The sequence below is a fragment of the Cetorhinus maximus genome, chromosome 15 (genome assembly GCF_964194155.1).
Source record: "Cetorhinus maximus chromosome 15, sCetMax3.hap1.1, whole genome shotgun sequence".
Lineage (NCBI taxonomy): Eukaryota > Metazoa > Chordata > Chondrichthyes > Lamniformes > Cetorhinidae > Cetorhinus > Cetorhinus maximus.
In genome coordinates this window covers 20,014,269-20,038,856 of record NC_135893.1, presented here as the reverse complement: position 1 = coordinate 20,038,856, position 24,588 = coordinate 20,014,269, and the positions used below count along the sequence as shown (strand labels likewise).

The 24,588-nt window shown below is 44.6% G+C and overlaps 2 protein-coding genes across 3 annotated transcripts in view; one reads left to right on the top strand and one right to left on the bottom strand.

The window, feature by feature from the left end:
- The window catches only part of LOC144691113 (uncharacterized), a 67,077-nt gene extending 63,463 nt beyond the window's left edge, over window positions 1–3,614 (top strand). Inside the window, exons 20-24 of the mRNA XM_078559186.1 lie at window positions 172–314; window positions 462–597; window positions 1,950–2,060; window positions 3,049–3,116; window positions 3,286–3,614. Coding sequence (XP_078415312.1) covers window positions 172–314; window positions 462–597; window positions 1,950–2,060; window positions 3,049–3,116; window positions 3,286–3,319 — 492 coding nt within the window. The 3' untranslated portion in view covers window positions 3,320–3,614. The remainder of the gene's footprint in view (window positions 1–171; window positions 315–461; window positions 598–1,949; window positions 2,061–3,048; window positions 3,117–3,285) is intronic.
- Window positions 3,615–9,510: 5,896 nt separating this feature from the next.
- Window positions 9,511–24,588, bottom strand: part of mthfr (methylenetetrahydrofolate reductase (NAD(P)H)) — a 30,072-nt gene continuing 14,994 nt past the window's right edge. Inside the window, exons 5-13 of one of the 2 annotated variants that reach the window (XM_078557985.1) lie at window positions 23,129–23,239; window positions 22,849–23,042; window positions 22,393–22,643; window positions 21,952–22,086; window positions 20,414–20,594; window positions 15,229–15,411; window positions 14,937–15,038; window positions 11,832–11,951; window positions 9,511–11,386 (exon numbers count right to left, since the gene is read on the bottom strand). In XM_078557985.1, the coding sequence (XP_078414111.1) occupies window positions 11,156–11,386; window positions 11,832–11,951; window positions 14,937–15,038; window positions 15,229–15,411; window positions 20,414–20,594; window positions 21,952–22,086; window positions 22,393–22,643; window positions 22,849–23,042; window positions 23,129–23,239 (1,508 nt within the window). In that variant the 3' untranslated portion in view covers window positions 9,511–11,155. The remainder of the gene's footprint in view (window positions 11,387–11,831; window positions 11,952–14,936; window positions 15,039–15,228; window positions 15,412–20,413; window positions 20,595–21,951; window positions 22,087–22,392; window positions 22,644–22,848; window positions 23,043–23,128; window positions 23,240–24,588) is intronic. The other variant, XM_078557986.1, reaches the window with a different exon arrangement.

Below are 24,588 nucleotides of genomic sequence, written 5' to 3'. Positions count from 1 at the left end.
TTCAGGTAACTTAAACTGGAGCAAATGAAATGTTCCAGCACTTTGCTTAGTTTGCTGGCTGTTGTCAGCCCATGGAAGGCAAATGAATGTTACCAAGTGATCTTTACCTGAGCCACAGCCTGCAGCCCAGGAGCATCTCAGTATGATAAAGTGTCCATGATCCTTTCACAGATGCAAGCAGTCAGACATCATTCCAGAAACATATCCCAGAAATTCGTGTCACGATGGGTTCGTAACGTTTTGGCACGGAAGCAGGCAAATCTGCAGAATGGCATGGAATATCGGGCAGAGAAGCACTACAGGAATCAGTTATGGTGATTAGTCTTGTGTTGTTCCAGAAATATTCGTATCACTGGTTGTCTTAACTTATAACCAAAGGTGGTTTTATGCATAGTAGGGGAGGACTGTGTGGGGTTAATGAGTTAAGGATGTGATTGCAAACGGGTTTTATTTTTCTGCAGGAAACGATTTCTGAAAATCTGGTGGCACAAAACACTCCTGCAACAGTTCCTGGAAAAGAAAAGAGTTGAGGAAGTGCAAGCGATCTGGGAACAATGGAAGGGCTTCACTGTAAGCATGTTAGTGACTAGGGGACTGGTGAGTCAATCACATTTGAAACAAGTCATTTTATTTAACCAGTTTGCATGCTGAATGTTTAATTTTGTTAAGTTTACACTTAAATAATTTAATTTCAGTATTCAACATGGGTGATTATAAATAGGCAAGGGATTATTTATTGGCCAGCTGTCCTGATTCAATTTGCAATGACTTTCAGCAGGGCTACTAACTAGGATTTAATTTTTCATAATTACTTGTTGGCTTTGAAATCCTTAAACTTGTTTCATAGTCTGGGCTATAATCCAGAATCTGGACAAATAAGAATAATAAAATCTGAAAGTATTTTGGAGTTTTAAGTGTTAACTTTGGTGAAGGGAAGCACTCTCCCACTCTATCCAAGTCTCCTTGGTCATTAATTGCCTCTTCTACCCTGCAACATAAGGGCTGCCCTGAACTCAGCACATGTTTTTATTTGTTCTGGCTTGTGAGCATCACTTATAGGCCAGCATTTATTGCCCATTCCTAATTGGCATTGAGAAGGTGATGGTGAGCTGCCTTCTTGAACTGCTGCAGGAGGTGTCAGCTGTGGCTCAGTTCATAGCACCCTCGCCTTTGAATCAGAGGGTTGTGGGTTCATGTCCCTCTCCCGGAAAACCAAGAACTGTGATTGTACTCGAAAGAGTTGCAATCTGTGACTGTTGATAACTCGAAAGAGTTTGAACTGCTGCAGTCTATGTCATGTCGGCACATCCACAACATTGGCGGGGAGGGAATTCCAGGATTTCAACCCAACGACAGTGAAGGAGCAGTGATATAGTTCGAAGTATGGATGTTGTGTGGCTCAGAAGGGGCCTTGCAGGTGATAATGTGACCATGCTTCTGTCACTAGTAGGCCTGAGGGTGGCCCATCATTTATACCCCTTCTCCCTCTCCAGGGATGAGAAGCGTGCGGTTTCTATTTGGCTCTGATCAGCTGCTATGGTCAGTCACATATTCAATGCAGACGTTTCCCCCAAACTTCTTGCTCACAGCATGTTAATAAGTCATGGAGCTGTATAAATACATTGATAGTGACATGTACTGATGTAAGGAAAGTCTTCAGGAGGAAAGACAGCCTCTCTGCAGAATTACCTCCCATGTAGAACCAGCTTTCAGATCTACTCTGTGCCTCAGATGTTAATTTGTTGAACTATCGATCATTTTTGTGGCAGAACTAGGAGGATGCTCTGTCCAGCTGTTGATCTTTGTCCTTGTTGAAAAATAAACATAAGAAGTGCCCCATCCCTGCAATGTTGGTAGTGAGGATACTGGTGGTTGTTTAATCTGCTCGTACTTCGGTAGCCATCTTGATTTGGTACTCGCACTAACTTAAGCTTCTCTCCCACCTACAGTGTCAGCAGAAGCTGGAGGGAAAGGCATGGCAGATATGGCGGAGACGCTTCGTACAGATGCAAGTGTTGCGACAGTTTGCCGCTCAGGACGACAGAATCCTGATGTCGGATGTAGGTACCAAAGTTAAAAACTACAAGATCAATTGCCGCTTTCCAGGTGGTGTTGATTCTCGCTGTTAAATTACTCTGGTTTCTCATCCACTGACCATTCTCCATTTCTGAACCAAACATTAAGGGTTGACAGGATATTTGCCAATCACACGCCTCCATTTTTCACCTGGGGTCACTGGACAATGATCATGAGAAGAAACGCTGGGAGATTTTCCCTCTCGGTAACCCAAGGATCATGGGACAGTTATCGGAAGCAGGAACCCTGGCTGATTTACCCTCCTTAACCCAGAAATTTTAGGAACCCTGGATGATTTCCCTTCTCTCTAAGGCCTGTTGTAGTCCCAACTGCTATCTTGCATGAGATCAGTCACAGGCTGAGGATGGCTTAGTAACACTGGGTGATGTTTTTACTCCCTGAGCTATTCTTTCACACCTATTAACTTCTGCCTGAACCTCTTATATGCTGGGTTTCTTTCCTTATTAAGTCCAGAGTAATTACCAGCTACTTGTTACACTTTTGCTCCTTCAGTTTGGAATATAGATGATTTTAGTTAGTGACCATATCCCCCTGTGTTGGTGCCTTCTTATCTGGTGGAACAACTGGCATGGCAGAAGGACTCTGGAGTTGCTGTTCATGTTCCCGGCTGTGGTGTTGTGTATGCCTCTCCTGGATCACATGCTATCATCAGTGGTGACAATAAAGGAAATGGCCGTTCCTTTGTCTCGGACGAGATACACCAGGACACCATTATCATCAAATGCAGAGTTAGTGTTTTGTTTTCAACTGTTATTCATTTGAAAGTTCTACACCATAAATAAGGTCACCAATGTTGTAATAAAAATTGGCTCAGTTGTGATTTAAGCAGGGAACAATTTGGTCTCTGAAGATGTTGAGTTTTATGTTTATACAATATAAAACTGATACTCTCATAATCACTGTAGCCACTTGCTGCACAATTGAACCTGATGTGTCTGCTTTCCCCCCCAGGTTTTCACTGCCTGGTACAGCTTGACTGTTGTAAAACAGGGTGATCTACGATTACCGAAAGGGGATGAGTGAGTATCGAGCTTTGCCAGTATGGGCATGAGGCTTCTGACTGTCTTTGCTTGTGGAGGTGAACAGAAGGCTGAAAATAAGAATTATTGAAACCCTGCAAGCTGTTCCAGGTGTGGACAAGAGCCTTGTGTGTCCAGTGTCAAACTGTCCTTGTTCCTCTTCCGGTAGGTTTCTGATCCCAGATGGGCAATTTGATGGCTGAGCATTTCCTTACAGACAGGATAAAGGGAGCCTGACATCTGACTTTGTAATCTCCCAGTGCCTAGACTACAAGCAGCATGGCAAAGACCTGAGGTGGGGACAGTGCTCTGTGGTCCTGCTCATGGCATTTGGGGACCGAACAAAGAGAAAATATGTGGAATCAATTTTAAATCCTAAAATTATCTGCTTGTGTTTTCTCTCCAGTCACTCTCGTTGATTTTTCTATGTGGTCCTGATCTGTCAGAATCAATCTTTGAGTTTAATTTTTCTTGAAACTAGTTGTAGTTTGTGTGTTTTTTTCAAGTTAATTTTTTTTGTGTGTATACTTATAAACTCTGTAATTTGGAATATTTTAGAATTTGTTTTCTTTACTTCCTGTATTTAATTCTGACTATGGCTGAAGAATATTTTATTCAGAACTGTTTGGCCTTTTGAGATTTGTTTTCCAATATATTTGATCAGACATAGCAATGAGTTTCTATAGTTACCAATTTTTATTGGTATCACGAGACCCAATCCCTCATGCTACAGGCCTATGTGTGTGTGCTGTAGTAAAACCGTGGACAAATATAGTTGGATATTAAATAGACTGACTGTGTCTGTCATCTGTCTGGGTGCTAATTCAGGAATAAGTTTAAACCAATGCTTTATTTGGATTTGAAGTTTCCAGCTGGTATCTCTCCAAATTTCTTTACACATGATTGTATTGCTTAGGGGAAGATGCAGCTGAATGAGGAGTAATTAAAGCTGCTTTCTAACTAAAGGGAAAGGAATCCCTCTTTTCTGGATTATCTGTGATTTGTGGATTTTAAGCTTCAATGGAAGGAAGTGCACTAACCATGGGCAATGCCCAATTTCCTTTTTTTGAGGAGGGAGGCTGGTTAAGGAAAATTTAAAACACATCCGCTTGTCTGAGTGCACATGTCTTTGCACGCATTTTTGTCTTATGAACAACAGTAAAGCATTGAGCCTGTCCAGCATCCATTTAGAACATGGACAATCTATACCTTCTTGATCCCCTTGCCTAACAAAATTCTGTTGATGTAATATGATGGCCTTTAAAATGATGGTTGAAGTAAATCCAAACGTTGATTGCTGTCAAGGTGAGGACCTGATTTACAACATTTACAGGATGCTATGGGTTTTGGGTTTCAATGAAACCTTTTTCATTCTGAATGATTTTAAAGTGATAGAATTGAACAGACACCATCATTTCTGGAATTTGGTCCCACTAAAACCCTTTAACAGTCTTTTTTTAAATATTTGTTCATGGGGTGGGGATGTGGGGATCATTGGCTAGGCTAGCATTTATTGTCCATTCCTAATTACCCTTGAGAAGGTGGTGGTGAGCTGCCTTCTTGAACCGCTGCAATTCATGTGGTGTAGGTACACCCACAGTGCTGTTAGGGAGGGAGTTCCAGGATTTTGACCCAATGACAGTGAAGGAATGGCAATATATTTCCAAGTCTACAGCAAGCGGAAGAACAGGAGACAGGATCTTGTTCAACAAGAGACAGACCAGTAGGGATGGTCACTCCGAAGGTTCAGGGATAAATTGCTTGCTCAGAACAAACATTAAACAAAACAAACCCAGCAAAGCTTATAACACTGGAAAACACAAACTGAGAGAAACAAAGGAAAAAAAAGAGCAACGGGTAAGTCAACTTCTGAAAAAGAAACAGGTTAAAGTTTTGATGAAAAACTTAGTTTTGAAATGTCAGCTTATCCTCTTTGGTACACAATGATGTGTATTTTCTAACATTTTATATTGAAATTTTTGAGCTTTTGTCAAACACATCTTGTGCTGATATAAGAGAGATTTCTGTTGAATATAGAATAGGCTATAATGCTGAAGGACAGGTTTGGTTACAGCTGGTGTTGCTGGAATTCATTCCTGAGGCCAGATTGGCATAACAGCAATTCAAAGCATTTATTCATTTTGTAAACTCTGTGAACCAGCGAGTGAGTGCACTGAGTTCAAAGTGCGATTCCTGTTCCTTACCCATCAATCAACGTCTATAAAAACAAATTGCTAGTGCAGCGATATCCCAAAGAGCTGAACACTAAGAAGAACAAAATAGGATGATGAAAAGGAGCAGGAAAGTGAAAGAAACAGGGGTGATGGCTGTATCTCAGAGGGAGGCACCTCAAGTAACAGCTAATGCACATTTAGAATGTTGCAAGCCATAGCTAAAACTAGTGAATAGTGTCTCACTGCTCTAAACAACAGAGGTAATCGTTCCAGCATAATGCTCAACCTATGCACTATCACACATCAGTGTCAGCTGTGGCTCAGTTGATAGCACTCTCGCCTCTGAGTCACAAAGTTTTGGGTTCAAGTGCTCCAGGGCTTGAGTATGAAAATCAAGGCTGGCACTCCAGTGCAGTACTGAGGGAACGCTGCACTGTTGGAGGTGCCATGTTTCATATGAGATGTTGTAAACCGAGGCCCCATCTGCTTGCTCGGGTGGATGTAAAAGATCCCTTGGCTCCTGACCAGCATCTAGCCCTCAGTCAACATCACAAAAGCAGCTTATCAGGTATTATCACATGGCTATTTGTGGGAGCTTGCTGTGACATATTGGCTGCTGCACTTCCTACATTGATGGTTGTCCTTCAAGTTTGACGAAGACGATGAATATGGAGATGGTTATGTAGTCCCAGTCTGGATGCACAGAGTCGGAAGCAGTTGGTGCATTGGAACTCATATGTTGTGACATGGATAGATGGTGCTCCATGACGTTGTTCATGGGCAGCAATAAGACCTTGACGTCGATCCTTTTCAGAAGTGACAGAAGCTCTGAGCATCAGGGCTCTCCTGCGAGTTCCATCTCACGCTGATTCTTCCAGCTGATTAGGCTTGATGCCGCAGCACTTCAGATTTCCCCAAAGCATGTAGCACTTGTGCGGCCAACTTTATTTCTTTTGCCAGGCACTAGCTGTCCATACAGCAGCTGTCTGGGAATGCAATGTCCCTCCATTCTAATTACATGCCTACCCAGCGCAGTTGGGCTCTCAGGAGCATTGCCTCAATACTTGTTGTCTGGGCTGGGTCTAAGATTTTGAGATTGTTGATCCGTCCGGTCTTGCCAACATATGCTGAGGATGGAGTGAAGAGTACGCATGTGAAATTGTTCCAACTGCCTTATGTGTTTGCAGTATAAAGTCCAGGACTCAGCCAGAGGAGGGAAGTAATGACAAGAGCGTTGTACATCTTGGGCCAGAATTTTTCTCTCGTCGGGTGGGCTCAGCGGGAGCGGTCAGGAAGCCGCCCGCCGCAATTGGCTCCGCTCTGCGATTTCACGCAGGCAAGCCAATTAAGGCCCACTCTGCGTGGATTGTGAGCGGCAGCACTCAGCACTACCTGTGTGGCTGGGGGGGAGAGTGGGCCTGGTGCGCAGTTCGCGCATGCACGCGAAAGAGCACTTCAATCTCCCTGGGGCAGGGAGCTGCCTCAGGAAGATTGTCTTTATATTTTTTTAAAAACACTTCAAGGAAAATTTAATAAAACATGTCCCCGCATGTGACTGTGTCACATGAGATGGGACATATTTTTAATTTCAAAATAAAGTTTTTATTTAACATATATTAACTTTAGGAAACCTCATCCCGCTCGTGGATGAGGTTTCCTAAAAAATGTAAAGGCCTCTTGGCCTTTTCACCTGCCCGCCAACCGTTAGGTGTGTTATACAGGACCTGGTTTCAGTAGTGGCCAATTTGTGGTATTAGACATCCAGATTGGTGGGTTGGCGATGGTATCTGGTCAACAGGGACCGCGATATCATTGCATTTGTCATCAGCCAAACTGCGACAATAGATCATGTCCAAAGACAAATTAGACCAAAGCAGAAACAATTTTATAGGTTTAAGGACACTGATCAGCATCAATCTCAGCTGAAGCTGTTGGCACCCAGTGTACATTTGAGAAAAGTATTGTGGCTAGGTGTGGCATGGCAGAAGTCACAGCCTTTAAGGATGAAGAGCCAATGAAAGATTTCTCCGAGCAGATTCGGGTGTCACACAACAGGCTATCAACCAAGGAGAGTCCTGTGGGATTGGTGGCAGATTCCAAAAATGAAAAGGAACTGGCCACATTACTTTAAAAAAAATATTGGTGGTAGTGGTTCAGGGTGGGGGACCAGTCATTAGTCAAGTCACCCAGGGATTTGTACTGGGGCTGTTGATCTTCATCACCTTTCTCAATTATGTGTGAAGACATTGGAGAAGTATCTACAAGATGTGACTGATGCACAATTGCAAGTGTAATGAGATAAATAGATTGCAGGTAGACCTCGATGGGGTTGAGAGGGAGGAAGAGGGTGGAAATAGGTTTGTATCTTTCAGGTGTCTTAATTAAGTGGAGGCTGAAGCATTTGGGTTGAGGATCACTGAGCATGTGTACATTGTGTTGGACCTAGAGGTTATTATCTGTTGGTTATTGAAAAGCCATGAGCATTCTGTCAGGACACCAGGATACATTGTCAGGACAATTAAGGATTAAAACAAGAAACAGCTTCCTGCCTTGGCCAGGGCACATCCATAATAGTGTGCCAATTTGGTCCTCTCTCATGATGAGTGACGGTACAGGCCCTGGCAAAGGAGCTGAGGAGGCCACTAGATCGATACAAGGATAGATAGAGCTGACGGTGTTGTATTTTAAACAAACTTTGAGAAGATTTGAAAGGAACCTTTAAAATAACTAAAAAAAAATACTTAGTCCAAATGGATAGACTATTTGAGCTCAATAGGCAGGGGATGACTAAGGGCCAAAAATACAAGTTATTTAAGCACAGAACTAGGTCAGATCTGAGATGGTCAACCTGTGGAGCAAGTTGCCTTCACATGACATGATCTTTTGCAGCATGCATTCAGATGACAGATGGATGAGTTGAAAATGGCCTTTCTATATTTATGTGGACACTGTATCACCATCACTGATCTTCTGGAATTTGATCAGAGAGGCAGTGGAGCTTTTCCTAAATTTGCCATACTTTATTTTTTTGTCTCTTCAAGGAGATTGTGAGAGTGACAGACATTGAACTAACCAGGATAGGACAGACTTGATAAATGAAGTTAATGTCTCCTTTTTCGTAGATTCATACGATAACAGAATTGAGTGTTACTGTGAGCCAATGCAAAATGAAAACACAGAAATGCCTTCAAGGCTGCCCTAGAATGAGTTGTACTGTGAAACTGAATGCTTGTAAAATGGCCGGTACCTTGTTTCAGCAGATAGGTAACAAAAATCTGCATGAGGTGGCACTGGGAGGGTGGGGCGTGTCTGCATAGTGTTGCAGTGTGTTACAAATCATTCAAAGTCCAAATTGTTGTGGCAACATGCACTTAAGTGAATGTTGTAGAGTGGAACTTTTGAATAGCGATGGTAGAAATTCCAACTTTCTTTCCATCACATGGCTGACCAGGAATCTTTCCCATTCTTACCGTCTGCATTTGATGTGCGTTAGAAAGATTTGCAGGTTGATACTCAACCTGTTTGGCTGGAGTGGGACTGGAACTCAGAGCTTCTGGCTTTGAGGTGGGGATGTTACCTAATGCGCCACAAGACCCCATCTGGACGAAGCAGCGTAATAGATTGGTTGAATCAGTATGTCTTTTTCAGTCGACAATTTTTTTATATGCTCAAACAGAAGCTTGACCCACTAAGACATGATGAGGTGAAGTATGAATATTGTACTAACTGTCTAACACATTGCAGGGAAGTTTTAGAAATATCAACTGAAAATAATTCTCAAAGGCTGTGGATGCTGACCTTTCACACACTAATTCTCCGCATTCCAATATTTGCACCTCCTCCACTCCATGTCTGTTCAACAGCAGTGTGGATATTTAAAACTTGAGCTTGTCAACGATGCAAGAAAAATGTACGAGGTGCAGAAAACAATCCATCTGGCAGCATCACCCCTCCCCCTCCTCTGTAAACCCCCCGTCTAAAGTTAGTCACTAAATGTTACAAAACCAGTTAAGCCCATGTAGGATTGCCAGCTTTCTGCTTGAAATTAAACCCCTGCTTTTGCTTGAAACATGTAGAAACCTGCTCAGAAACAACCTGCTAATTCCTGGTGCTAAGGCTCCCTTCTAATAAAACCTCAGGATATTACTTAGTACAGTTCCCAGCATGATAAAGAACTTACGTTTGTATAGCGTCGTTTACAACTTCAGGACTTCCCAAAGCACTTTACAGCCAATTATTTACTTTTGAAGTGTACTCACTGTTGGAAACATGACAGTAAATTTGTGCATAGCAGGATCTCACAAACAGCAGTGAGATGTGAGCAGCTAAATCTACAGGGGATCATTTTACAATTTTCTTTGTCTTGCAGTTCCTGCATGGATCATGTGTCTAATGTCTGCAGATTTGAATCTGCAAATTCATACCTCAGAGGAGAGAGCCACCATTGAGCCAAGCTGACACAATGCAGGTGCCTTGAAAGTTCGATCACTCTACAGCCAGAAAACAAGCTGGTTTCACATCCAGCCACTTGTAGCACAGCTTCCTCTGATCCACAGCATAGGGTCCAAGAAGCCAGGCTCTAATTCCCCAAGCCTGCCCTGGAGCTTCTCACATTGTTCCTATTGTCATAGCACATTGGGGAAGAAAAAAATCTACATTGGGGAACATTTTACACCATTCCACTACTTTACAGTCATATTTTTGCAGACCCTGGACAGATCTCATACTGTCACTATAAACCTTTAGTATTTCTCAGCTCCCAGCTATATGTGTATTTGCAGCAATATTAATCAATAACTAAGTTTGGGCAGATCAATCTTAGTAGCAGTTAGCACTAAGGCCAATTCCTAAACTTAACCCTAAAAGTGCTATTTAAATAAAAGGATGCATAAAAATTGAACATCGTCACTGCAAAAAAAAACAAAATATATTATTAGTTCTACCACATGTCAAGGTGAGAAATTTGAAAACGGGAACAAATGAGAATTATTCAAGTGAATTACAACTGGAGCCAGCTGTTCTCCTGCATTATTAGCAAATCGTAAACTGTATAAAAGTTTATTCCACTTAGACTTTGAAGTTCTTCTTCCTCTTCTCACCTTCTGCCCATCCTCTGACCTCATCACTGAACTCCACAGTACCCAGAAGAAGTGAGACATCAGCATCAAATCATGTTCGTCTTGTGTCATGAATGTAGAGGGCCCAGTATTGGCAAGCATCATTCTATTACCTACTGAGGTCCCTTGACAATTGTTCTTTCCTGATCCCTTTTGCTCTTGGAGTGACATTACTTCTTGTGAAGAGAATTTCTGGCAACCACAAACAGTCTGCCTAGTGCAGTAGATCCCACTTAGGTACTGGGGGGAGGTACACAAGCACACACCATCCCTGCTCTGGATTAGTCCAGTGTCTACTGGATGGCTTATATCTGCATATTGGGCAAAGACAAGTGAGTTTCAGATGTGCCTCCCTTTCTCTGCCTAGTGCTACCAAGACTCACCTTTGTCTCCACATGAGTAATGGCCAGTTGACATGTAATGAGATCCTGCACTCTGCCCCATAGAATCATGGGGATACAGAGGAATATTAAACAGGTAATCTCCACATTAACAAACTCAACCTGAACCATGACCTCAGTCAGCATAGTGCTTGCACTCAGAGCTGTGAAAATATTGCAAATTCACTGTACATTAAAGTAAATACAGAGCCAAACTTTACAGTAAAAATCCATTCCACTCTTGTAAAAAAAGATTCTGGCTAGTACATGGGAGGTTGGGGTGAGGTGTTCCTCCTACACAAAGTCTGTCATTAAACAAGCAGATTACGACCTTGTTGACATTGTATTATGCAGGACAACTAGCAATCTCACGGTTTCACAGGTGGGTCACATCCTGGAGACCCACAAGTCTTTTCAGATGCTTTTAACTTGAAGAGGTCATCCATAACTTGCCAGAGACAGTTTTCAAATGGAAAGTCATTGTCCACAAGATTGACCAGGTAATAGTGGTCGTGGATGTCCTGAATTATCTGCCACGAGGGAGATCCTGTTGGGTACAATTTGGCCCATTGCTCAATCCACAGGGCAAAGGCTTCATCCTGAGAACAAAGTACAGCGTTACTGAGGCTACAGACTGCCGTCTGCCCCCACCACCCCACCCAAAACACACATTGTTTCCCTCCGACCTACACACATGCTTTTCCTCTCTTTACAGAAAATGTATTTTTCCCTTTGACAAAGCAGTGTGCACACTGGGGGATTAGCGCAAGTGTTGATAAGAAATTGTGTTGTTGATTTTTCAAATGGAAGGGGCCTAACACCATGTCTTTGAATGGTTAACCTTTCAAAGTAGCAACAGAAATCCCAAAGCTATACATTGGGAATTGCCACACATACAGGTCAGAGGACTGAAGATTGATGTGTTCAGACCCATGGCGGGGAAAGGATATGGAACAGTTACAAAATACATCCGCTATCATTTCTTTACAAAGCAACCTAGAAGTTTATAATGTTTTATTCTACACCAGGTTTGATTGCATTTACCTTCCAGTACATAAAGCTGATGGGATCCACCACTGTGGGCTGAATTATCTCACGTCCAGGGAAGATCCCCCATGTAACTGCAATTGGCTGCAGGTCAAATGCATTATTTATATTCTCACCCTGCAACATTAATATAGGTTCAAAGTTATCTTATGAATCAGTGCTGAAAATAGCTGCAATTTCTCACTTAAGCCATATTAGCAAGGATACAAGGGCAATACAAGACCTGACAACAAAATAAAAACAAAGTGCTAGAAAAACTCAGCAGGTCTGGCAGCATCTGTGGAGAGAGAAACAGAGTTAATGTTGAGTCCAATATGACTCTTTCAAAACCTAAGAGAGGTAGAAATGTGATGGGTTTTCTGATGTTGAAAAAGGAGGGTCAGGTGCAATGAAAGGAAAGGTTTAAGAGGGCAGGGGAAATGAAATACCAAATATGTCATGAAACAAAAGGCGAAGGGAATGGTAATATTGTAGTAAACAAACAAAATAGATCTAGAATAGGTGTTAATAGCAGAATAAAGGTCTGCTCAGTCTGAAAGCAAAAACAAGACACTGACTGGCAAACAAAATTCAAAATGGCGAGCAGAGTTCATGGTTTGAAGTTGTTGAACTCAATGTTGAGTCCAGAAGGGGCTGGATGGCTGGTTTGTGATACAAAGTGACGCCAACAGTGTGGGTTCAATTCCTGTACTGGTTGAGATCATCCTTCTGAACCTCATCCCTCGCCTGAGGTGTGGTGACTCTCAAGTTAAACTTACCACCAGTCGTCTCTCTCTGATGAGAGAGCAGCCTATGGTCCTCTGGGACTATGGAAACTTTCATTTCATTTTCACAAAGTGCCTAATTGGAAGAGGAGGTGCTGTTCCTCCAGCTTGTGTTGGGCTCCACTGGAACATTATAGCAGGCCGAGGACAGAAATGTGAGCATAAGAGCAAGAAGGTGAATTGAAATGGCAAGCGACAGGAAGGTCAGGATTGTACTTGATGACTGAGCGGAGGTGTTCTGCAAAGCGGTCACTCAGTCTGCTTTTGGTCTCCCCAGTGTAGAGGAGATCACATTGTGAGTAGCGAATACAGTAGACTAAATTGAAAGTGGTACAAGTAAATTGCTGCTTCACCTGGAAGGAGTGTTTGGAGCATTGGACAATGAGGAGAGAGAAGGTAAAGGGGCAGGTGTCACACCTGTAGTTGCATGGGAAGGATTGAGGTGTTGGGGGTGATAGAGAAATGGACCAGGGTGCCATGGAGTGAACGTTCCCTATGGAATGCTGACAGGGTGGGGTAAGGGGAAGATGTGTTTGGTGGTGGCATCATGCTGGAGGTGGCAGAAATGGCAGAGGATAAACCTTTGAATATAGAGGCTGGTGGGGTGGAAAGTGAGGATGAGGGGAACACTATCGTGGTTCTGGGAGGGAGGGGAAGGGGTGAGGGCAAAAGTGTGGGAAATGGATTGGACACGGTTGAGGGCCTTATCAACCACAATGGGGGGGAGTGGGAATCCTCAGTTGAGGAGAAAGGAAGACATGTCAGAAGCCCTGATGTGAAGGTAGCATCGTGAGAACAGATGCGAAGGAGATGGAAAAACTTGGAGAATGGAATGGAGTCTTATAAGAAGCATGGTGTAAGGAAGTACAGTTGAGGTAGCTGTGGGAGTCTGGGCTTGTAATGAATATTAGTAGACAATCTATCCCCAGTATTTGAGACAGAAATGTCAAGGAAAGGAAGGGAAATGTCAGAGATGGACCGAGTGAAGGCGAGAGAAGGGTGGAAATTGGCAGCAAAACTGATACATTTTTCCAGTTCCAGATGAGAGCAGGAAACAGCACTGATAGTCATCAAGGCACTGGAAAAAAAAAGAGTTGTGGGAGTGGACCTGAGAAGTATTGGAACAAGGAATATTCCACATATCCTTCAAAAAGGCAGGCATAACTAGGTCCCATGTGGGTGCCCATAGCCACACTTTTTATTTGCAGGAAGTGGGACAAGTTAAAGGAGAAATTGTTCAATGAGAGATGGTGGTGGTGGTGAATGGGGACTGTTCAGGGCTCGATTCAATGAAGAAACAGGGAGCCTTCAGATTGTCCTGATGGGGGATGAAGGTGTAGAGGGTTGGATGTCCATTGTGAAGAGGAGGCAGTTAGAGCCAGGGAATGAAAATTGTTGAAATGACGTAGAGCGTCAGAAGAATCGTGAATGTAGGTAGGAAGAGATTGGACAAGGGGAGAAAAAAATAGAGTCGAGATAGGAAGAAATACGTTCAGTGGGCAGGAACAGGCTGAAATAACGGGTCTACCAGGATAGTCCTGTTTGTGGATTTTTGGAAGGAGGTAGAAGCGGGTTGTTCGGGTTGGGAGACTATAAGGCAGGAAGCTGTTGGGGGGAAGATCTCTAGAGGAGATGAGGTCAGTGACAGGGCTGTAAACAATGACTTGATATTCGGTGGTGGGGTTAAGATCCAGAGGGCGGTAGGAAGAAGCATCTTTTTGCTTTCCAAAGCAAAAGCAGTGCACCACAAGGACGGATGGATGTGTTGGCCAACGAATGACTGGAGGTTGGGGCAAGGCATGTGATGAAACCTCCAGGAATACATTTAATCACAGTTGGCAACCTTATGATCACACCCTGTGATGCAGCCGTCACTTAGCTCCACTGCTGATCAACACAGAGGAAATCAGTTCAAATAAGCAGTTATGCATGACTAAGGAAATGGGCTTTTGGACTTTTTCACTCCAATCAGCAAACATTGCAGATGCTACAAAGTGTAATGAGGATAGTAAATGTTAGCACACAGACAATGCTCTTAAATCCAGGCCTGAGGTTAGGATGGATATGGGTTGGCTTCGAAGCTCTTATAAATATTTAATTGAGTATGACCAGCCTCTCCCAGGCACAGAGCTAGAAAATTCCTGCTTAGTCTCCTGACGAAGGTATCAGTGAATCCCTAGCCACCTGCAAATGAATGAGAAACGAAAGAACAGACGATAAACAGACCAAGAGGAATTCTTGAGCTTACTCCTAGCACTTTTGTTCAAGTGCCAGTGAAACTCAGTTACCTCCTTTACTGCAGGACTTGCAGCCCCACCCATGACTGATTGGTCCTTACCTTCACATTTACAATCTGGTAGTTCACTCGTGTTTTGTATTTCTTCAGAACTTTAAGTAGAGTAGATATATTTTCAGAGGAGGTAAAAAACTCAAGGTAGGCCTGTAAAAGGAAGGGGAGGATTCAGGCACAGTTCACAGTTCAGACTTCAACTGGTCAGAACTGTTTTTTGCCTTCAGGGAAGACATACATTCTCTCAGGGCCTATCCTCATTTGCCCTGGATTCAGAACTGGGGATTTCTAAACCCCTAATAGCATCTCTTTAATCTCCCTGTATCCTGGTTACTCTTACCTTCTGAAACACAAAGCCTCCCTCTGGCCCCCAGCCCACAATGGGGTCAGTTGACGGCTTAGCATTGATGTTGGGCTGGGAGTTTATAGTGAGAATTCCCATCCGATTCACCTTCTCCAGTTCCTCTTTCATCAGGGACGTTTCTGGTGCCAGAGGTTCATCATTCCAAGGCAGACAGGACACCTAAGAATACACAAACCAGAAGTTACTGATGAGAGTCCCTTACCCATTTAAAAATGTGGCTGTTGTTCTTCAAACACTTGAGCTCTGGACACCAAGCCAGAAGGCTGCCAGGCCCAAAGCGATTTGCTTCAGCTGAGAAAATTGTGCCAGCTCACAATTCACTAGCTGCCACCAGGATGCCTGCTCAATCTCCAGGGAGAGAGAGCAACATTGACTCATGAGCAAGCCTTTACCCTGAAATTCTTCAGTACACAGGTGAAAAACTGTCATTTATACAGATGTTTGAAAGAAGTCTCAATTAAATATTTTTGGATCCTCAGGTCCTATAAGACCCGATCATCTAACATGTTGTTACAATTCAAAAGGATTATTGTCACTGTTGTGGATGCTGCTGGAGCCCTCGCTGGGAAAAAATGCAGTTGTTAATACCAAGTTGACAGGTTGTGCTACTTAAATTGTGCAGCTGTCTGAAATACTGACCAACTTACAATGAGATGAAAAAGTGGCACAGAAACCCCAAGGCTTGGAGTTACTGACTTTGACAATTCCATGGGCAGAGTTTTTTGCTGAGCAGGTGGGCGCGCACCCGACCCATTCAAGCGTAAGATAGCACATGATGACGTCGGGCAACCGTCCTGACGTCATCGCACTCTCACACAATATTTTGGTCGGCGGGTGTGCGCGGGAGTCAGAGCTGCGCCCGCCATCAATTATGAGGCCAGTTAAGGCCATTAAAAAGGCAATTAAGGTAGATTTTACATTGCCCATGCGATTTCATACTCATCACACAGGCAAAATGGGCAGGCAGGCAGCCAACAATTTGCTAAACCTCATCCAAAGGCAGAATACAAAGGGTCAGCAGCATTACCAGTATGAGTAGTGAGGAGCTTTGGAGATAGTTTGCTTCTGGTTGCTTATTGGTACTTGGCAGCTTCATCTCTGTTTGGAGCTTCATTGTTAGCGTTTTCAGGCTTCATTTCAGGACTTGGTGTCCCCAAAGCCCCTGGAGGATTCAGACCTTGTGGACCTTTCCAGGTATCAGACAGCCTTCCGTTACCCTGGTAATGGGGATTGTGGTCTCTGCTGGTGGCACCTCCTCTAAGGAGGAAGAGAGGGACAGAAGGGAGAGGGTGCCAGGTGTCCCAGTGCAGCTTCCAGGGGAGGGACCTGTGGGAGGAGAGGTGCAGGTACAAGGGGCACAAGGCCAGTAGGTTGTCCAAGGTGGAAGGGGCGCAGAAAGCGCCACTATCCTGTTGCTAGGGTTTACAGGCGGCGATGCAGCTACCTCAATATGTCTGAGGTGCAATGTCGAAGGAAGCTCTGCCTCTCAAGGGAGACTGTGACCTCCGTTTGTCAGATGATTAGGCCCGAGATTAACTCTGACTGTGTGGGTGGACACCCCCTGGCAGGTCACAGTGGCTTTCAGCTTCTATGCCTCCGGCTCTTTCCAGGGATCAGTGGGGGATCTGTGTGGAGTCTCCCAAACAGCTGTCCACAGTTGCGTGAAGCTAGTGACAGAAGCTCTGTTCAGGCTGGTACTGACCTTAATTCTTTACTGTATGGATGAGGCCAGCCAGGCTAAGCGAGCCAGAGGCTTTGCAATGATTGCTGGGTTCCCCAGCATCCAGGGTGCCAATGACTGCACATATGTGGCCATCAAGGTGCCAGCGGGTCAGCTGGGTGCCTTTGTCAACAGGAAGGGATTCCACTCCATGAATGTGCAGATAGTGAGTGATCATTGGATGCATATTCTGCAAGTCTGTGCAAGGTACCCTGGCAACTCCCTTGACGCTTACATCCTGACACACTCCCAGGTGATGAGGCTCTTCAGTGCTCCCGCTCGGCTGGATGGATGGCTGGCTGACAAGGGTTATCCATTGAAAAAGTGGCTTATGATGCCTCTCTGCCACCCAACAGAGGCAAAGCAGCATTACAATAGGAGTCATGCCTCCACAAGGGCAGTGTAGAGAGGACCATAGGTCTTCTCAAGGTGTGCTTCTGATGCCTGGACTGTTCAGGGGGTGCACTACAATACCCCCAGAGTGAGTATCATTGATAGTGGTTGCATGCTGTGCTCTCCACTGGAAGAAGAGGATCTTGACGCAGCTGCACAGGCCAAAGATGGTGAATCCAGTAGTGAGTCAGAAGAGGAGCAGGGTGAGGAGAATGCTGAGGACGTGGAGGCAGACCTTGGTAACCTCCATGGAGGCAGGGATGCCTTGATCCAATGCTCCTTCAGCTAGGCTACAAAGACCTGCTTCCACCTTATGCCAGGGCTGCTACCTTCATCCTGGATGTCTGAAATGACCCTTTCATTTGCATCCAAAGTCCATTCACTGCCTGTGCAATAAAGTATCCAGCCACTCACATCCAGCATTACATACAGGCATGCCTTGCACCAGAAAGAAAAAAGGTGAAGCATACTCAGGCTATCAGAACCAAAGCAAATTTAATGCTTGTGTCATATTGAATGCATAATGACATTACCATTGAGGTCCACGCCAGCAGACACATAAGCCAAACATAAATAAGCAGAAAATCACCCGTGAACTGTCTCTCTTGTGCTCATGGTGTCTTTAACTTACGTTTCCGCGTGCTACATCTCGGTGCCTCCCTCACTGGCACCTGCATTGGAGACAGACTACTGACTCTGCAGTCTTGTTGGCCTTGATGACCTAGGCGGTTGTCCTCTGGCCATTGGAACCTATACTGGCCCAACCTGGGAGGGAGCGGCCAGTACCACAGCATCTCCCCAGTCATTGCAGCCTCATCAGATGCGACGGTCACTGATGGAGGGGTGGAGGAGCTGCTGCCATCATCCAGAGCGCCCTGAGAGGAGTTCACAGAGAAGACATGCAGCTCGTGCGCCAACGTGAGGTTGCTCTGGAACTCCCTGCTCACCATTGATGGACAGGCACCTAGCTGGGATACCGGGTTGCCTCATCCATCTCCCACACTGGCACTGACCACCTGAGGTCATTGCCTGTGTGAGGGCTTGCGGGTCCGAGTGCAACCCCGGGTACCCCTGATTCTGTTCCTGGAGTTGCCTCTCCATGAGAGTCACCAGTCTCCTAATGGAGGCAGTGTAGTGCTCATGCTCTGCATGGACTCCTCCACAACTGAGACCATGGCACACAGATTCTCATGGATCTCTGCCAGATACTCCCGCACATCCCGCTGGACATCCAGCATCTGCCACCTAATGGACGACTCCAAAGGCTCATCATCTGCCTTCGACCCTGCGTTGTCTTGGTCCCCAGCAGTCCTCTGACTGTCAGTGCCCTGGGAACTTTCTGCCTCCGTCTGCACCTCAAGCGAGTGTGAAGTGTTCTCACCAATGTGCACCGACTTTCTTGCTGCTGATCTAATGCCCACAGAGCTGGTGGTATCTGTGCTGGTGCTTGGTTCAGAGAGCGGGTGTGACGCAGGTCCAAATGAAGCCTGGCGGTCCTCCTGCATTAGGGGTGGCCCTTCAGGGTCCAGAGAGTGAGTGCGTGCTGGCAAATCTAAGGCAGAACAAGGACACGTCATTAGTTATCATCACACTCACTGTGCATGCAAGCACCCTGGTGAGAAAATGGAGATCTGCTTCATGGTGCCATCGTCTTTCAATGATCAATGGGGACTTCAGGTTTGAGGCCCCCATCAATGAAGAGACTATACATTGGTTGCACAATCTGAAACTCACCTCTGTGCACTGTGCTCTTTCCTTTGTCTGGCATCCCAGCCTCTCCATGCTCGGGGTTGCACGTGAAGCATACTGGCCCTCCAGCTCAGGGGCGTCCTGCTCGAACCCGGGGAGGTTGGGCAGGCCTCCGCCTGTGTGTGACCTCTCTGACTGGTTATGGCCAGCCTTCTCCTGAAAAGACAGAGGAGCATTGATTAGTCCACTCTCTACCTGCAGCGCCGTTGCAGCCTGGCCAACCCCAGCTGAGGAACAACTCGCAGGGCACATCAGAGCCGTGGCCCTCGAGCCACAAGGCACTCAGTCCAAGCAGCCAGAGTTCAACCCCTTGGCCAGCTTCGGCGTCATTGACAGTTGGCACTCAGACTCTAACACCCCTGAGCTCCACAGGGGCACAGCCACACCTTAACACTCCTGCATACTGACCCATGCCAACATGGTACTCTCCCCTCCCGAGCGCAGCAGGCCACCGAACCTCTTCTGGCACTGCACCAATGTGCGCCGCACCACGTCATGACTGCTAACCAGCGCTGCAACCTCCTCCCATGCCCTCTTTGTGAGGTGTGGTGGCCGCCTCCTCCCATCTCTGGGGACAAGGGTATCCTCCTGGCAGCCACATCCTCCAGGAGGACCACAAAGCACTCATCCAAAAAGTGGAGGGCCAAATGCCCACCCGACCTGCCCTCCTGCCTGGTGTCTCCAGCCGCATTCGACTCCATCACTCGAGTTTACTAACGCAGAACAGACGTTCTTCCCTGGCAGCCTTCCAGGGGCTGCCTGCATTGTTTTTAAACCGGCCACCAGGTCGCCATCGGACCCGGCAGCCAACAAGACCCTGCTCCCGTTCGGCCTTTCCCGACCAGTGGGGAGCTGTGTTCAGTGTTGGGCGGGCCTTAATTGGCCCGCCAGCGTGAAATAACGGTTGGGGGATGATTGCGGGTGGCGGCCCATTTCCCGGCCAGTCCTGGGCCCACCGAACTCAAAATTCTGCCCCATATATACATATACACACATGCACATATGCTTATCGGACATCAATGTCGAGAGTGCATAAATATTGAAATATCCTGACAATAATCAGCAACATCACTCGTTTAAACGTTTGAAGATTTGAAGCCTCATTCTCCTGTACTGTGTAACTTAATCTGATAGCAGTTTATGTAAACAATTGGGAAAGTCAAAATTGAGCATCAAATTACATTTTTAATTTGGAACAGTTTAAGTTTCGATTAGCTGTTACATGATTATGAATTAATTACAATAAATATTACAGTAACCTCTTAGCAGGGTTTTACTTGATCACTACAGTTCTATTACCCTTTTCCCATTGCTGTTGGATTGCCCAGTGATATACGCTGTGAAGACATCAAAGATGCTTTTTTCATCTACCAGCTCCTCCCCCCACATCTTCAGCAGCTCCTCCTTAGGATAGTTATTCTTCAGATAGAAGAGGTAGTAATCATTCAGCTCACCAAATGCAGGAGATGATGAGTTCCCCCTAAAACAACAAAATATAAAATCATACTGAATCTAGACACTGATCAACTAGGGCAAAGCCACCAATGAAGTTCAACTTAGCGTTATCTGCAGATATCCACTGTACAATTCAAAAACAAAAATACCTGGAAAAACTCAGCAGGTCTGGCAGAATCTGCGGATAGGAGCACAGTTAACGTTTCGAGTCCGAATGACCCTTCAACAGAACTAAGCAAAAATAGAAGAGAGGTGAAATATAAACTGGTTTAAGGGGAGGGTGGGACAAGAAGAGCTGGATAGAGGGCCAGTGATGGGTGGAGATAACCAAAAGATGTCACAGACAAAAAGACAAAGAGGTGTTGAAGGTGGTGATATTATCTAAAGGAATGTGCTAATTAAGGGTAGAAAGCAGGACGAGCAAGGTACAGATAGCCCTAGTGGGGGTGGGGTGGGAGGGAAGGGATCGAAATAGGCTAAAAGGTAGAGATAAAACAATGGATGGAAATACACTTAAAAATAATAGTAGATGGGAAAAGAAAAATCTATATAAATTATTGGAAAAAAACAAAAAGGAGGGGGAAAATCGGAAAGGGGCTGGGGATGGAGGAGAGAGTTCATGATCTAAAATTGTTGAACTCAATATTCAATCCGGAAGGCTGTAAAGTGCCTAGTCAGAAGATGAGGTGCTGTTCCTCCAGTTTGCGTTGGGCTTCACTGGAACAATGCAGCAAGCCAAGGACAGACATGTGGGCATGAGAGCAGGGTGGAGTGTTGAAATGGTAAAGCGACAGGGAGGTCTGGGTAATACTTGTGGACAGACTGAAGGTGTTCTGCAAAGCGGTCACCCAGTCTGCGTTTGGTCTCCCCAATGTAGAGGAAACCACATTGGGAGCAGCGAATGCAGTCCACTGTACAACTGTTTGCAAGCTTTAGGGGTGCAGAAAACTAAATGAACTCTCTCATGTTACTTTTGTGTCTATTTAGTGAAATGTTACCAATGTACAAGATAGAAAGTAAATCCACAGTTTAGCCAATTGAAAGTTGGAATATTCCATATTCATCCATCAAAATTATGCTGAACAGTCTGTAACCATCAGCACTTCAACCTGATGTCACACAACTCAAACATTTGCCCCAGACATAACCTAAGCTTGGAAGGACTGACTTGAGAATTGTACTTCTGGATATTTTCCCACAATGGAGGTGGATAGAGTTTGAAAATTTCACATACATTACACTAACGAAACTCAACTGAAGCCACTAATATCAGGCTAAACATTTACAATTGTAAACTTAGTTGTGTGATGAACTGCTCTTGTACTGCATTGTTACACAATTGTTCATTGTCTAAACACCAGTGATGATGTAAAAAATTGTACCATCTTCCATTGGGAAATTCATCCCAACCCTGGGTTCTGTAGATGTAACTCTTCTGTCTCGAAGCCCAGAATATTGGACGGACATCCTCAACCTTTCGTTTTGGATTGGCGCTGATGGTCCATGGCAAGGCACGTCTGGGGGAGGGTAGTGAAAGAGAAGGTTAAGGGGTTAAGTACACCTGATCTCATGACAGCTTCCTAAAAGAATAGTACAAAGCTAGGACATATTCAAACAGTTGATGCCTAGACTCTAAATCACAGTTAAAGTATCCTCACTGTACCCTCTTTTCTGAGATTAAGTAATATCATATCCTACACCAATATAGTGATGCAAGCTTATCAATAAACAAGTGAAACGAGCCAAATTAGGTTTATGTTAATCCTGGTTTAGTGAATTGTAGTGATCATATCTACATGCTTATATTATCTGTTCAAACCTACCTAGGATCCTCGGTCCACAGTCGTAGTCGTTTCAGAATCTCCACAGTTGCTACCTCTCGGTTCAGTGTGTAGAAGTGAAGCCCTGGCACCAACCCAGATTCCAACAAAACCTTGCACATGTCAGTGGCCAAGTCAATACCATAATTTCTAATGGCAGCATCATCATCTTTGATTGGGTCAATTATGTCTTTGATTTCCTGTGGCACTTGTAGCTTGGAGAGTTTGACCAGCTGTCGCAATGAGTGATACCCCTGCCACAGGATAAAGGAAGGTGAGAATTAGATTAATAACCTGAACTGTATCTGTTTACAGAATGAGGACAAAAATATTCTTCTCCTATAGGAAACTAAGTGAAATTATTGCTCTGGTATATGACCTACACCACAAGTTGTGTCACCAGAGTGTAAGATTCTCACCTGGAATCAGGGATGCCTGCAGGCCTCTATTCACACGTACCTGAATGGGGAAGATTCCTGGCAGAATGGGACAAGTAATTCCGATTGCACGACAGTCCTTGAAAAATTTAAGGAAGGTTTCAGGTTTGAAGAAGAGTTGGGTGATGATAAAGTCTGCACCAGCATCTACCTTAGCCTTCAGGCATCTGAGGTCCTCTTCATAACCGTTGCACTCTGGGTGCCCTGTTGGGTAACCTGCAAGGAAGTAAAATTTAAATCAGCCTGATTTACAGTGAAGAGAACAGAACACTAAGAAACTGGATTTGCAGAACTGAGCTTACCAGCAACACAGATGTCAAAGTAATCATTAAACTCCGAGCGAATGTGTTTAACCAAATCACTGGCATAATTGAATCCACCTTCTTCAGTCTTCCACTCATCACCCATGGGATCTGCAGAATAACAGCCTCTGTTAAAGGTTCATATATCCCTCCAAATCATTGGACAGTACCTTCCATCATCTCACTCCTGTGTCCCTGTCCTCAATCTATCTGGCGGAAAAATTTAGAATAGATTTTGGTAGCACATATGTGGGCTGATGGGTTGAGAATGGTTTATACAATATATACTCATGTAAAAAGTTGACTTTCTAACACTAAATTTTTAGCCCAAAGTAGGGGGTCGACTTTTACACAAGCAATAGTTTTCAGGGGTTGTCATCCAACCTCTCCCATTGTCTTGCTGTCGCAGAGTTGCCAGATGGGAGACTGTTCCCAGCGATCCTGCCCCAAGAAGTAGTACAAAAGGAGCCAAAGAGTATTTTTATTATTTAATTTTTCCTCTGTTTGCACATTTATTCTTAGACATCTGCCAAAGCTGTGCATAGAGCTGCCTCCAATCTTGGCGTTCTTCTCCAATATCTTGAATTCTCTGGCTGTTGCACAATTATTTGTCTGCTCTGTAATCTCAATGTCTAAATTTGAACTGGGCTGTGTACCTGCCGCTCCTTCTTGATTCCATGCTGCCATATTAGAGGGTGGGATCGGCGAGAATGCAGCATGCACTAGTGAGGTGGTAATCTTGACATCATTTGTATTGACATGAGGAGCTGAACAACTGCCTTCGATGGTCTGCTATTCTATGATTCTATCAAGGAATAGGTTTGCACTAGGGCAAGTTTGACTTCAGTGGCACATGGGTGGTAAGTACAAAAAGTCTGGAATTTTTGGCTAAAAGTCAGGGGTCAACTTATATACGGTATATATGAAAAATTAATGATTTTTTGGCCAAATGTCAGAGGTCACCTTTTACACAAAGTCGACCATTACTCAAGAATATACAGCAGTTTTTTCCTCATCTCTGCACCCAACAGTCTTTTACTGTAATGTTATTATGTACAGAAAGGTTTCAATACTTCAGTTCAGTGAAGAGGGGATGGAGGAAAAGCTATGCATTTGACCCCTTCTCTCCCATGTTATTTTAAATAGCTATTTAGACATACCAGGACCTTCTTGAAAATCTGATAGACCAGCAATGAATCACCCTAGCCCAGAAACCTGTTATATTTGTGTTTATATTTCTTACTTATTGTTTTGTCCTGTTTGAATGTTGTAGTCAGGGAGCTTTGAAAAGGATCGTTCTTGGTATTGTGGGATCATTGGTGCATATGTCCTGAATCAGAACACGGAGCAGTAGAACACTATCTGTGATATATAGATTAATTTGATAATTGAATAGTTTTCACGATGGCCTGAGTTGGGTACTTGGGTGCTGGTTTTGATGGGCAATTTTGATCCCAGTT